The sequence below is a fragment of the Neofelis nebulosa genome, chromosome 10, assembly GCF_028018385.1.
Source record: "Neofelis nebulosa isolate mNeoNeb1 chromosome 10, mNeoNeb1.pri, whole genome shotgun sequence".
In the NCBI taxonomy this organism is placed as follows: domain Eukaryota; kingdom Metazoa; phylum Chordata; class Mammalia; order Carnivora; family Felidae; genus Neofelis; species Neofelis nebulosa.
Window position 1 is genome coordinate 25,836,375 of NC_080791.1, and position 13,339 is coordinate 25,849,713.

Here is a 13,339-nt window from a genome sequence, read left to right on the forward strand (position 1 = left end):
TGGCCCAGGATCTAATGATCCTCAGACAACTCTTTTAGAAACAGTACTTATTCTATGCTATCTGTAATCTTTGCAAATCAGCTGGTGGTCAGTAAAGATCAGCATTTTGCCAATGCTATACAATGAATTTGTAAAGCAAGATGTTAATAATAGGAGAAGCTGTGTATGTGTCTGTGTGGGGGCGGTGGAAGGGATTATATGAAACTCTATACTACCTGCTCAATTATTCTGTAAATCTGTACTAAAAATGAGGTCTAATTATTCTCTTAACAATAAAGTCACAACCCAGCAATGCACAGCATCAGTTCACAGCAATACACAGGAAAGGCTACCATACTGATGCCTGTACCTTGTCATGCCTTGAGAGCTGGCCAGAAAGGAGACAACAAACACACGTGACTGTAACAGAAGAAAAGCAGAATCCATGTAACAAGGCATGAACACTTCAAGTTGAGCAGACATGCAAGTGGAGATGCATAGGGCCTGCATACTGACAGCACACTTCCAGAAAGCTTTCCAGCAGTGCTCAGAGCATGATACTACAGAGTTGGCATCCATCCTGGGAAGCAGTGGCCCACATCCTTGTTCCCCTTTACTCTCTCTTCTGGGAACAGTCATCTCTAAATGGCCTTGATCCCCAGGAAAACTACTAGAACCTACCTCACGGTCAAGCCCAGCCCCTACACATTATTAGTGCAGGCTTCCTGCCTTGGTGGCTCCTCCCCGCATGGTCCACTGACAAAGCCCAGCTTACAATGTCCATCTGTATGTCCAGGATCAGTCAAGTTAGCTAACTGAGGTGCTGGCCGTTTCAGTCTGATCTGTCTGCCCTGCTGGACATCCCGCCCTCAGAAGAAACACACAAGACTCTGCATTCCAAAGTCACCTTGTCCAGGAAAACTTCCTAGAACTCCCAGGGAATCTTGCTGGGCTCTGAACCTACCATGCATCTAAGAGACCCTGAGGGGAGCACTGAGGTCATACCAGACATGCTCCCTGGGGCATAAGGCCCCAGGGTGCCTAACTTAAACTAAGTTTAAGGGTGCCCCTTAAACTACCAAGGGCAGCTCCATTGTTGCCTTTTCTCACACTCAGATGTAAGACTCTAATTAACAATTCCATGGAGTTAAAATATATACATGTAGAGCGCCTGGGTGGCTCAGTGGTTAAGCGTCCGACTCTTGGGTTTCGGCTCAGGTCATGATCTTACAGTTCATGAGTTCAAGCCCTGCATTGGGCTCTGCGCTGAAAGTGCAGGAGCCTGCTTGGGATTTCTCTCTCCCTCTCTCTCTGCCCCTCCCCAGCTTGCTCTCTTTCTCTCTCAAAATAAATTAAAAAATAAACAAACATAAAATACATACATGGGAAAACCAATGGGCTAAGCCATTATTCCAGTTCTTTCAAACTTAAAAATCAGCGATCTCATCTATAATTATCATATTCATGGAATAAATTCTAATTATCTTCCTCTCTCAACGAAATATTTGAGTAAGGAAGGGCATATGTTTGCCATTTAAAAATACCTAACAAGGGTAGAGAACATCACAAATAGCTTGAAGAGGAGTTTTTTCCTAGATACAATATATTAATCATCACATAAAAACAACACATGGTAACAGAAATGTTTCCACCAGTAAAACCTGTATGCTTTACAGTCCTTAGTTGGTTCATCTTTACAGCATTTTTTGCTGGCTGGGAAGGAAAGATGTTCTTTTTCATAGGGCTGAAAACTGAGGTGGATGAAGTTAATAATGAGACTTAAATGCAGAAATCCTACTTAGTGCTCCTCAGGCAATGGGATGGGGCAGATGTGAATTTGAGACCCTACTCCATCGCTTACAATTAGGTATCTTGGCTATTTATTAAGCCTCTCATATTGTTTCCCCTCCATAAAAGGAGTTAATAGCTTTGTGAAGATTAAAGAAAATATTGTGTATAAAGTGCCCAGCAATACTTTGCACATAACAGATGCTCAATACATGTCTCCCCATTCAACTTCCCCCTTCAATAAGCCATGAGGCATTCTTACAAATGGACAAGTGTTTAGGAACAGCAAAGAAGGGTGGATTGTGTGGATTATTTCCTTACAGTACTGGGCTCATTTTATAAATGAAGTTTTGACAGTGACATTTAAAAACCAGTCCTGGTTTTATAGGTGACCCCCCAAAATGCCCACAATCAACTCCCCTTTTCAAATGCATATCCTAACATGATCTAAACAGAAATGACTGCCCTTCCAAGGCTAATTAGGATGAAAAAAATTTTCAGTACTATATAAAAAACCTTTCACTATCATTTACAAATAAACCCTTTAAGTTTAAAAATCTGTTTTTATTTTAAATAATTTGTTTGGCAATAAGCTAATTTTAACAATTGTTAATTTATATACTAATTTTTAAATGAATAATCTGTTTAGGCTAGAAATTAATTTATGTGACTCTAAATAAAAGAGTTAGGAAGAGGGTGCCTGGGTGGCTCAGTCAGTGTCCGACTCATGATTTCAGTTCAGGTCATGATCTCACAGTTCATAAGTTAGAGCCCAGTGTCGGGCTCTGTGCTGACAGTGCAGAGCCTGCTTGGGATTTTCTCTTTCCCTCTCTCTCTACCCCTTCCCCTACTCATGCTCTCTCTCTCCCTCTCTCTCAAAAATAAATAAACATTTATTTTTTAAAGTTAGGAATCTATACCTAGCACAAAGTCAGATCTCAATAAATATGTCACATGAAAGAAGGAGAAACCTGCTACCATTTTTACAATAATAGAATTAAAATGTTGAGAAGGACTAGAAGGATTATAAGTGGAACTTTCCAATTAAGAATAAACTAAAGTACAAAGAAAGCAAATGACTTGTCTAAGATTATAAGAAAGGTAGCCATACCAAGAAAACAATATAACTGCCATTTAAAATCCAAATTTATTTTTTTATCATCTTTTAGAGCCTAAAGTTTATATATAGCTCATTTCCATGAACATGAAAAATTGACCCCTCAATAGAAAAAAGGATACCCCAGTCTTTTATTTAGTTTTATATTTAATCAAAAGCAACAATTATGCATAGCAATTAAGATAAATGACCCCAATTATTTTGTGATATAATATGGATATGATTTTTCTAGTCTTAATCATCAAATTAAATTGCCACGGATACTTTTATAACAAAGGAATCAATAAAATTAAATTTGTAAAAAAACCAATTAAAACTTAAAAATCAATATTTTTTGAGTGAAAAGTATGCATCAGGTCTGTTCTATGTACTTTACAAATTTTATCCTCACACTTTTAATCTTTACTATAATCTTATGAAACAAAAAATAGTCCTACTATCCCCATTTTACACAGTTCACGAGCTGGAGTCCTGAATCAGGCTCTGCCCTAACAGCCTGCTTGGGATTCTCTCTTTCTCCCTCTATCTCTGCTCCTCCCCTGCTTGGGCTCTCTCTCTCTTAAAATTAGAATAAATAAACCAAAAAAAAAAAAAATGTGTGAGGGGTGCCTGGGTGGCTTAGTAGGTTAAGTGTCCGACTTTGGCTCAGGTCATGATCTCACGAGGGTTCGAGCCCCTGTGCTGACAACTCAGAGCCTGGAGCCTGCTTCAGATTCTGTGTCTCCCTTGCTCTCTGCCCCTCCCCGACTTGTGCTCTTGTCTCTCTATGTCTCTCAAAAATAAATAAAGGTTAAAAAAAAATTTTTTTAAATACATGTGAATCCTGATTCCAAATCAATATTAAAAGCAAGGCAGAGTCAGGGGGTGCCTGGGTGACTCAGTCGGTTAAGCCAGACATCTGACTTCAGCTCAAGTCATGATCTCATGGTTTGTGAGTTCGAGCCCCACGTCGGGCTCTGTGCTGACAGCTCAGAGCCTGGAGCCTGCTTTGGATTCTGTGTCTCCCTCTCTGTCTGCCCCTCCCCTGCTCACACACTCTCTCTCTCTCTCAAAAATAAATAAACATTAAAAAAAATTTTTTTTAAAAGCAAGGCAGAATCACAGTCCTGATAATCTAAAAGTGGTACTCAGACCTGTGATTCTGTTCCTACTATGTTCCTACTGTTTCCATTTAAAGAAGAAGGAGATAAAACAACCACAAGAGTAACTAGAAAAGGAAATCCAAGTCTAATATCATCTATATTTTTCTACCTCCGCTGACAAGGTCCACTGCCAGTACATGCTGCAAAGAGAAATAAATATTACTAAAGAATAAAGAAAAACTGTTTTGTTTTGTTTTTTGTTTTTTACTCCTTCACACCTTATTTGTTGCCTACCTGAAATCCATGCTTGCCTCTCCACCATGTGCTTAACACTTTCGGGGGCATGTCAATAACAGAAACAATGTCTCCCACCTACAAGAAAAAATTTTAAGTGAAATATTTTTAGTCAAATTTTAAACCCATTATTATGTCTAGAATTTAAATGTGAACCGTAACAAAAAGTTAAGTTCCACTCTCATTCTCTGGCTAATTATTTCTGGAAAAATGTAACACTTACTTCTGTAAAGAATTTAATAATCTTAATGATTGGTAAAGAAGAGGTAAGAAGAAAAGGTAAGTGGTTAACCTACGTGTAGTAACTTCAGAAAGTCAGACTTACAGCATAGGATTTTTGAATGTCAGGTTTCACACCATCACCACCACTTCTGTTAAAATAGTCACTACTGTTACTAAAAGTAAAAGTGATCAGATCCACCTACAAGGGATAGTTTAAAATACTCATACTTAGAACCACCATAACTTTTATTCATAGACATTTAGTGAGCATTGACCATGTGTCATGTACTGTGCTGAGTACATATCTTATTAAATCATATATCAAAGGCCTAAGATATCTACAATTACTTGGTTATTCTTAGTAAGTATAAAATTTGACAAACTAGTGAGTTTATACAAACTTTTACAAAAATTATAAATATAAAATCATAATAATAGTTCTTAATAATATATTTAATGGAAATCACATTCTTCAATCCAAGTAAGTGGTGATCTCTGTGACAAAACATAGTTAAGTGCTTCACAGCAATATTACTGTGGTATACATATTGCTTTTAAGAATTTTTCTTTGTAGGGGTGCCTGGGCGGCTCAGTCAGTGAAGCGTCCAACTTCAGCTCAGGTCATGATCTCACAGTCCATGAATTCGAGCCCCATGTCGGGCTCTGTGCTGAAAGCTCAGAGCCTGGAGCCTGTTTCAGATTCTGTGTCTCCCTCTCTCTCTGACCCTCTCCCACTCATACTCTGTCTCTGTCTCAAAAATAAATTTAAAAAAACATTAAAATATTTTTTAAATAAAAAAGAATTTTTCTTTGTATATTTACAACTAATTTTCACATCATGAAAGAATCAACTTCACAAAGCTGTATTTGCTCACAGGCATGGCATCTTTTAAGACATACATTCCTCTGTGTATGGAACCTAAAAATCTATACTGTGTTTCTTAAACTGAATAACTGTAAGCAGTTTTTTGTCTCTCATCATCCAGTATTAGAGGAAGAAACTTAATTCCCCTCCTTTTGCATCTGATTGCAAGCAATGTTCATTTCACTTTTCATCTGTTCTTCACCTCAATCTTTGAACAAACAATGAGAAGAAGGTATCACTGGGTATCATATTTAGGTACTAAAAACACAAAACAAAAAGATTGAGACCTGGCTTTCAAGAAGGTCATGGAGACAAACAGGAGAACAATTATGACTGAGTGTAATAAATGAAAGGTCAGATATAAGCCATGAGAACAGTTCAGAGTAACATTCAATCCAGGCTCTTTGGGGATATGTATTTGCATGGAGTAGGAAGAAGATCAAGGATGACTTCCTAGAAGAAATGGGAGACATTTAAGCTGAATTTTCAAGGATGAGTATAGTCGTTAAATAAAAACAGATGGCATCCTAGGCTGAAAGACAATAGAGTATGGGGAAAGGGCCTGAGCTGACAGAGTCTTTAGTCATTTACCTCTAAAGTCAATTCATCAGGGGCCCGAGCAGTGTACCTCTTGATAACGTGGGCAGCACCAACAGCAGGAGTGTTAATGGATGATTCCTCATGAACTAGAAGATGATTTCCCTTATTATCAATCTATGACAAAGAAAATGAACTATGAGATAAAGACAGGGGACTTGTAAAAGTTTCTCTATCTATAAAAGTGTTCAATTTGATTTAGAGAAACCATAACCCAAAGAATCTTAAAAAAAAACAACACCTAATATTTACTGAGTACTTATTATATGCCAGTCATTGTGCTGTGCATATAACAAATGATTCAATGTAATCCTCATAAGTCTAAAAGGTACTCAGCATGATTATCAACACTTGAAGATGCTTGGGGCGCCTAGGTGGCTCAGTCCCTTAAGCAACCGACTTCGGCTCAGGTCACGATCTCGCAGTTCATGGGTTTGAGCCACCCATCAGGCTCTGTGCTGACAGCTCAGAGTCTGGAGCCTGCTTCAGATTCTGTGTCTCCCTCTCTTTGTGCCCCTACCCTGCTTGTGCTCTGTCTCTCTTTGTCTCTCTCAAAAATAAACAAACATTTTTAAAAAAACCTAAAGATGAAGATGCTAAAGCTCAAAGAGCTTATGTAATTTATGAGAAATTAAATACAGTAAAACCTTTGTTTGTGTGCATAATTCATTCTGGAAACATGCTTGTAATCCAAAGCGAATTACTTGTATATCAAAGTAATCACTTGTGTATCAAAGCAGATTTCAAGGACCACTGGCTCAGTTGTAATCGCATGACATTCGGCGTCACGTACTACTCATATTGCAAGACATTGCTCCTTTAGCAAGTTAAAATACATTAGAAATGTTTGGTCGTCTTGTGAAACACTCTCAGAACAAGTTACTTGTAATCTGAGGTTTCACTGTAATTTTCCAAGATCACACAGCCAATAATGGAAAAACCAGTATCTCAATGCAAGTTGGCCTGGTGCTAAATTCCATATTCTTTCTACTTCCCATTCTGACTTGCCAATTTCCACTGGAAGGAGAGAATAAATCTGCAAATTAAGGAGAAATACTTAACATATTTTCTGGATACTGTGTAACACTCAATACTTAAACTGGACTCTTTAAAAGGTTAATTGTCTGTCATTCATAAATAATTGAAAAATATTTTCAATTACTAAGTCAATTAAATATATATATATCTTGCTAAATGTACACTTAATACATTAAACACCAAAATAAGAGGTGTCACTGCAATTCACAAGATATATTAAAATTAGTTTCTTGGATTCTCAAAGAAAGATTTGAGATAAAAAAAATACTTAGCATAAGACATATCTATCCTTCCAAAAGATGAGCATTAATTCTATTTCTTTGATTCCTGAAGCTCAATAGCTATAGAAATTAAATTAACATTAAATTTCTTCAGTAGACAATTCAAAAATAAATTTTGATAAGAAGTGAATTAGAAAATACCTCCATCCAAGTAAGGGCAGGTCCACAATTGATCTTGTTGCCAGCAATAGCTGAAAGGCGGGAGAGGTAAGCCATAAGCATCTGAGTGATGGACTAAAGAGAAAGAGAAGATTCAGTGGTAACTCCAAGTCAAGATACTGCACTCCCTGTCCAAGTAACTGGTATAAATTAGTTGTTTCTGGGGCAAAAATTCTGTAGATTTTTAGGCATTTTAATAGTTACAGAGGATTCTTCACAGAGGCTTAAGAGTTCCGTGAAGTGAAACCATCGGCACTTACATAGAAATCCCCTGTCTTGTGAAGAACTTTAACTGCTAGCTCCTCATCATCAGGGGGTCATACTATTCTATAGCTTCTAATTTTATTGCTGTCTCTATCTCATACTGAAAATTTAAAAAAATAATCACAGCAGAGACATACTTGGCTTTTCTGCCAGCTTCCCCCTAGGTACTCTGAAACTCCAAGACCTGCTGTAAGCTTCCAGGCATGCAGCTGCGGCAGGACAGCCATGTTCATATGTGATCCCACACCACGGGTCCGTGGATTGGTCCAGATTTGGGACCAAACACTAGCTGGCCTAACAAGAGTTACTGCAGGAATTAGGAATTAAGTTGAAAATATTTAATTCATTCTAGCAGCTGTCTTAAAAAAAGAGATTAAAAACCTGGGGCCTTTTAGTAGTGGCCATGTTCTGAGACAGCTTGAGAAAGAGAAATGGAACAAAGAGACAGAGATAGGAAACAGAGACAGACTTCTAGATTTTCGGTGATACAAAAGAAGCTGTGGTTTTAGAATATTCCTGAGACCCTGTTCCTGTGTCAGTTCTTGCATGACTGATGATGCCTCTACTTTGTCCTACCTACTTAGTTGCCTTGGAATTAATTACAGATTTGAAATCACTTCCCATCAGGACTTGAAAGATATCTGCACTGTTTTCAAGCTGCTATTGAGTCTACTGTCAATACAATTCTTGTTCTTTTTTTTTTTAAAGCATGTTTTTTTGCTCTCTGGAAGCTTTTGGTGTTCTCTGTTTTGGCTGTTGAAATTTCACTACACTGTTTATAGATGCATGTCTTTTCAGTCATTATATTTAGTACTTACTGGGCCCATGTGATCTGAAACATGGCTTTCTTTAGCTTTAGGGCATTTTCTTATATTAACTTTTAGTTACTTCCATCTCCTGTATCCTGCTAGAACTCCTAGGAGAGGGAAGTAGGAACTTCAGGATCTTTTCTCCATGATTCCCACTGTTCTCACGCAACTTTTTATCTTTCATTCCCTTCTGGGGCTGTATTATTATAAAGTTTGCTCTCCCAGGTCACTAATGCTCTCTTCATCTGTGTCCATTCTGCACACAGTCCAGCTCTTCAGGTTTGCTATAACTAAAATTAATTTAAATAAGTACATGTTCATTTCTAAGATCTCTGATTTTTTATTTTTCTAAAAATACGTTCTCATTCCATGACTGTGATTGCCTCCTGTCTCTCTGAGGATAGTAACCATGCTTCTGAAAGCCCTCTGTTTGCTCTTCTCAATTATTTTATTTATTTGGCTTTTACGATTAAGATTTCTAGTTGATCTGTCTTCTTCAATCCTCCTGTACCTGTTTGTATGCAGTATTTGCTCACCCCCATAAATCTTATCCTATCTACTTTCAAAGATTCCTCACATCATGATATCATGGTTGTGAGACCGAGCCCTGCGTCAGGCTCTGTGCTAGGCATGGAGCCTGCTTAGGATTCTCTCTCTCCCTCTCCCTCCCTCTCAAAAAAATAAAAAATAAAGAAGATTCCTCATAATTTTGATGGTTTTTATATCCTGATGTTATAAAGAATCTTTTCCCATTTAATTTTTTTTTAATCTTTTATATTTTTACTAGAAATTTGGCAGGAGTAAAGATAAGGGCACAGATATGGCATGCCATCATAAGCTATGCCTTTCTTTATTAGTGAGGTCAACATTTTTCCATGTTTTTGCCTCCATATTTTATATTCTCTTTGAAGAATGGTCTCATATATGTAGCCCATTATATATTATGAATCTTTTTAATAAAATTACACACCAAACCTACTTTAATTCTAAACGTTCTACATAGCACTACAACTTTTTCAGTTATGAAATAATGAAATAATCCCCAGAATCATCCTGAGTGTTCGATATAAGCTTTTATTTAGTATATAGGCAACACTTTCTGCTAATTTATATACAGCAATTAAGGCTGCAAAGAACTAAATGCTTACCTCTGGACTATCCTTCAGAGCATCAGAACGGGGAAGCTCTGAGAGTTGGGAGAATCGTCGGTCATAAATACATAAATGAAGATGTTTATCAAGTACCCGAAAATCTTCATAACTTCTTTTAACAATCCAACTTTTACCCTATGGGTAAGAAAAAAAAGACACTTATAATCTGCCTCTTAGAAAATGCTTATGAATCAGGCCTTATTCTATAATGGCATTATGAGATTTTATATTTTCTAGTGAAAAACTTCTATCAACTTGTTAGTAAATAGGTAAATACTCAAACTCCAAAACAATCTAATGAGTTACACTACATCAAAAGGTCAATAATGAAAATAAGATAAAACTCTCCACTCTCTCTACTGCTCATCAAAGTCCACTGGCTCTCTGGGAGCAGTAACTGCTACATGGTAAGACAGCATGTGGCCTTAAATCTACAAAAAGAATCATAAAATAATTTGGGGTGGGAGAATATAATCAAAAATTAAAGAAAAATAAAACCAAGTTATTGATAGGTATCATCAACATTTTCTATGACTAAGACTGGAAAATCAAAACCACTAAAGTCCTCATCAATACACATTCAATATACAAATATTATCTAGAACTCATTATCCTTCCCAACATCTCAGGCTTTCTTCCTTGCCTTGCCCAATCTCACAAGCTCATCAAAAATGAAAATACGGGGTGCCTGGTTGGCTCAGTAGGTTGAACATCCAACTCTTTATTTCGACTCAAGTCATGATCCCAGGGGTGTGAAATCGAGCTCCACATCAGGCTCCGTGCTGAGCATGGAACCTGCTCTCTCTGACTTCCTCTTTCTCTCAATCTTTCCCTCTGCCTCTCTCCCCCATTTGCTCTCACTCTCTAAAATAAATTTAAAAAAAAAAATGAAAATCTACTCCCAGAGCTTATTTATTATTACATTCTACCTCCTAATTTTCTCTTGACTCTATCACTTCCCCTAGCCCAAGCTTTAGTAGGGATGAATATCATTTCTTACCGAGAATACTGCTAATTGTCCTCACCTTTGATCTCCCCTGCTCCCCTTCCCAGCACTACAAAATACAAAGCTTATCAGGTGACACTATCAAAAATCCATCGAGAGCTCCCATGAGTCAGCACTGCTGCAGAGCATTTAGTCTTGCAATTTTATCTAATTTTATACAGAGGCTCTCATCTCATAAAATTCTAGAAGGACTGTAAGAAAGGCCTGAGAGCAACCATCTCAGAAATGAAGAAACACTTTTAGTGGAAGTCTTCTCCATGTGCCCCAGCCAAATGGGGCAGAGGCAGAATGCACCACTTCATAAGGCAGAGATGTGAATTCTACACAGAGGTATATTAAAACTAACATGATCAGGAGCACCTCGGTGGTTCAGTCGGTTGAACATCCGACTTTGGCTCAGGTCATGATCTCACAGCTCATGAGTTCGAGCCCCGCATCAGGCTCTGTGCTGACAGCTCAGAGCCTGAAGCCTGCTTCGGATTCTGTGCCTCCCCCTCTCTCTGCCCCAACCCACTCGCATTCTGTCTCTTTCTCTCTCAAAAATAAATGCTAAAAAATTTTTTTAAAATAAAACTAACATGATCAACTTGCATAATCCTACTCTGGACTGAAATTCTCTATCACGTAGATGGAGAACAATACCAACTCCCTGTCTGAGAGGGTTTTTAGAATGAATTAAGACAATAACACATGGCAGAGCCTTTTAAAGAAAAGTGTCCTGGTCACTATTCTAAGAAACGCTAGTTCCATGAGTCTGAAATGGGATCCAGTTAATTCTGATGATCAGCCTGAACTGAGAACCACTGATCCATAGGATAAAGTCCAAACATATTTGCATATATCATGGCTTTCATCATCTAGGTTCTGTCTGAATTTATACTCTGATCTCAGTCATTACTCCTCCATGCCCTTTCTCTGCCTCCAGTTATGCTCAATTACTTACATTTATTCAGTTTATGAGACATTTGTTCCCTTTCTTGCTTCCATGATCTTTAACTGCTGCTTCTTTGGCTATGGAAAGTCACTCTTTTACTCTTTGCTGAAGTAAGCTCCTTTGTTTCCTCAGTTCTAACACTGCCTTCTAACCCAAATATTTCCTAAATAACCATAGGGAGTTAAATACTTGATCCTTTGGGATGGCAAAAATAAAAACTAAAAACAAACAAAGGCAGAAATAAAAGGAAAAACTTAGCATACAGTTGCAATTATTTTCTCTTTCATACACACATTTTTTAAAACTATGCAACACTTCAAATACCAGAAAAGTAAACAAAATAATTTATCACATACTCATGTCTCTATCACAGAGATTAAACAGATGTTGACTTTTTTGTTTCAAAGCTCTGGATGTTATTTTAAAGAACCAATTATTATAGATACAAAGCACCATTCTTTGTATCCCTTCTAAAAGTAAAGACAGGAGTTGATGTGTATTGTTATCATGCATAAATGCATTTTATACCTTTACCATATATGCATGTATTACAGTACATTGTCCAAAACAAGTAATAAGATTTTACTTCCTTCTCTATGAACCTAATCACAAATTAAGTAATTTGCTTAAAGCCTCACATATGTGAGAGAACAGAAATTAAAACACACGTCAAAAAAATAAATTTTCATCTGAACAAGGTTTTACGTCCATCATCCATAGTATTTTAAATTTATCCATTCTATCTTCTGATTTGGATTAGGCCTAAAGTGTGTGTGTGTGTGTGTGTGTGTGTGTGTGTGTGTGTGTGTGTGTGTTTAAATGTATATGAGGAGGGCACCTGGGTAGCTCAGTCAGTTATGCGACCAAATTTGGCTCAGGTCATGATCTAGTGGTTTCAGTTCGAGCCCCACATAGGGCTCTCCACTGTCAGTACAGATCCCTCTATGGAGGCACTGTCTCCCTTTCTCTGCCCCTCTCTCACTTGTGTTCACTTGCATGCACGTGCTTTATCTCTCGCTCTCTCAAAAATAAACATTAAAAAAATGTATATGGAGGTGCCTGGGTGGCTCAGTCGGTTGAGGGTCCAACTTCGGCTCAGATCATGATCTCATGGTTCGTGAGTTCCAGCCCCACATCGGGCTTGCTGCTGTCAGAATAGAGACTGCTTCCGATCTTCTGTTCCCCTTTTCCTCTGTCCCTCCCTGCTCATGCTCACTCTTTCTCACTCCCTCCCCAAAATAAATAAAAACATCTAAAAAATAAAATAAAATAAAAATGTATATGAATACTTTAGGTACAGCACAACAAGGTCTAATTCGCCCAAGTGACCACACCTTATTTACATTACCTGCATAGATCCTAAAAATATATACCCGAAATAAAGAAATAGCTAAAAACTTGATTATAGGATCAGAATGTCCTAATTGTGAATCCTGGCTGTTTAAGAACTAAATGATGTAAATTAATGTAAAATGATTAGTAGAGTATCAGTTAACAGAAATGGCTCAGTACACGCTGGCTATTACTATTCTTTACTGATTTAGAGAACTTGTTCTCAGTCAAACACTTAGAATTAGAGAACAGAGTTTCCAAACAAAACCCCATGGTATTTAGCAGAACAAATGACTGGTCACCAAAAGCTCAGCAACTCAAAGGAAAAAGAACATTTTTACTGATTACTTTCAAGTACATCAGGTTTTCAACTAGAGAAGTTAATCCATCTTTAGAGGTCAAAGGTTGTTTTCCATACTGG

At 37.5% G+C, this 13,339-nt stretch overlaps 1 protein-coding gene across 5 annotated transcripts in view; it reads right to left on the reverse strand.

Moving 5' to 3' along the window:
* ARHGAP32 (Rho GTPase activating protein 32) overlaps positions 1 to 13,339 on the reverse strand; it is a 300,175-nt gene that overhangs the window by 84,826 nt on the left and 202,010 nt on the right. For all 5 annotated transcript variants that reach the window (XM_058687307.1, XM_058687308.1, XM_058687303.1 and 2 more), the window contains 4 exons: positions 9,644 to 9,781; positions 7,405 to 7,497; positions 5,939 to 6,061; positions 4,261 to 4,338 (listed from right to left, as the gene is read on the reverse strand). In XM_058687307.1, coding sequence (XP_058543290.1) covers positions 4,261 to 4,338; positions 5,939 to 6,061; positions 7,405 to 7,497; positions 9,644 to 9,781 — 432 coding nt within the window. The remainder of the gene's footprint in view (positions 1 to 4,260; positions 4,339 to 5,938; positions 6,062 to 7,404; positions 7,498 to 9,643; positions 9,782 to 13,339) is intronic.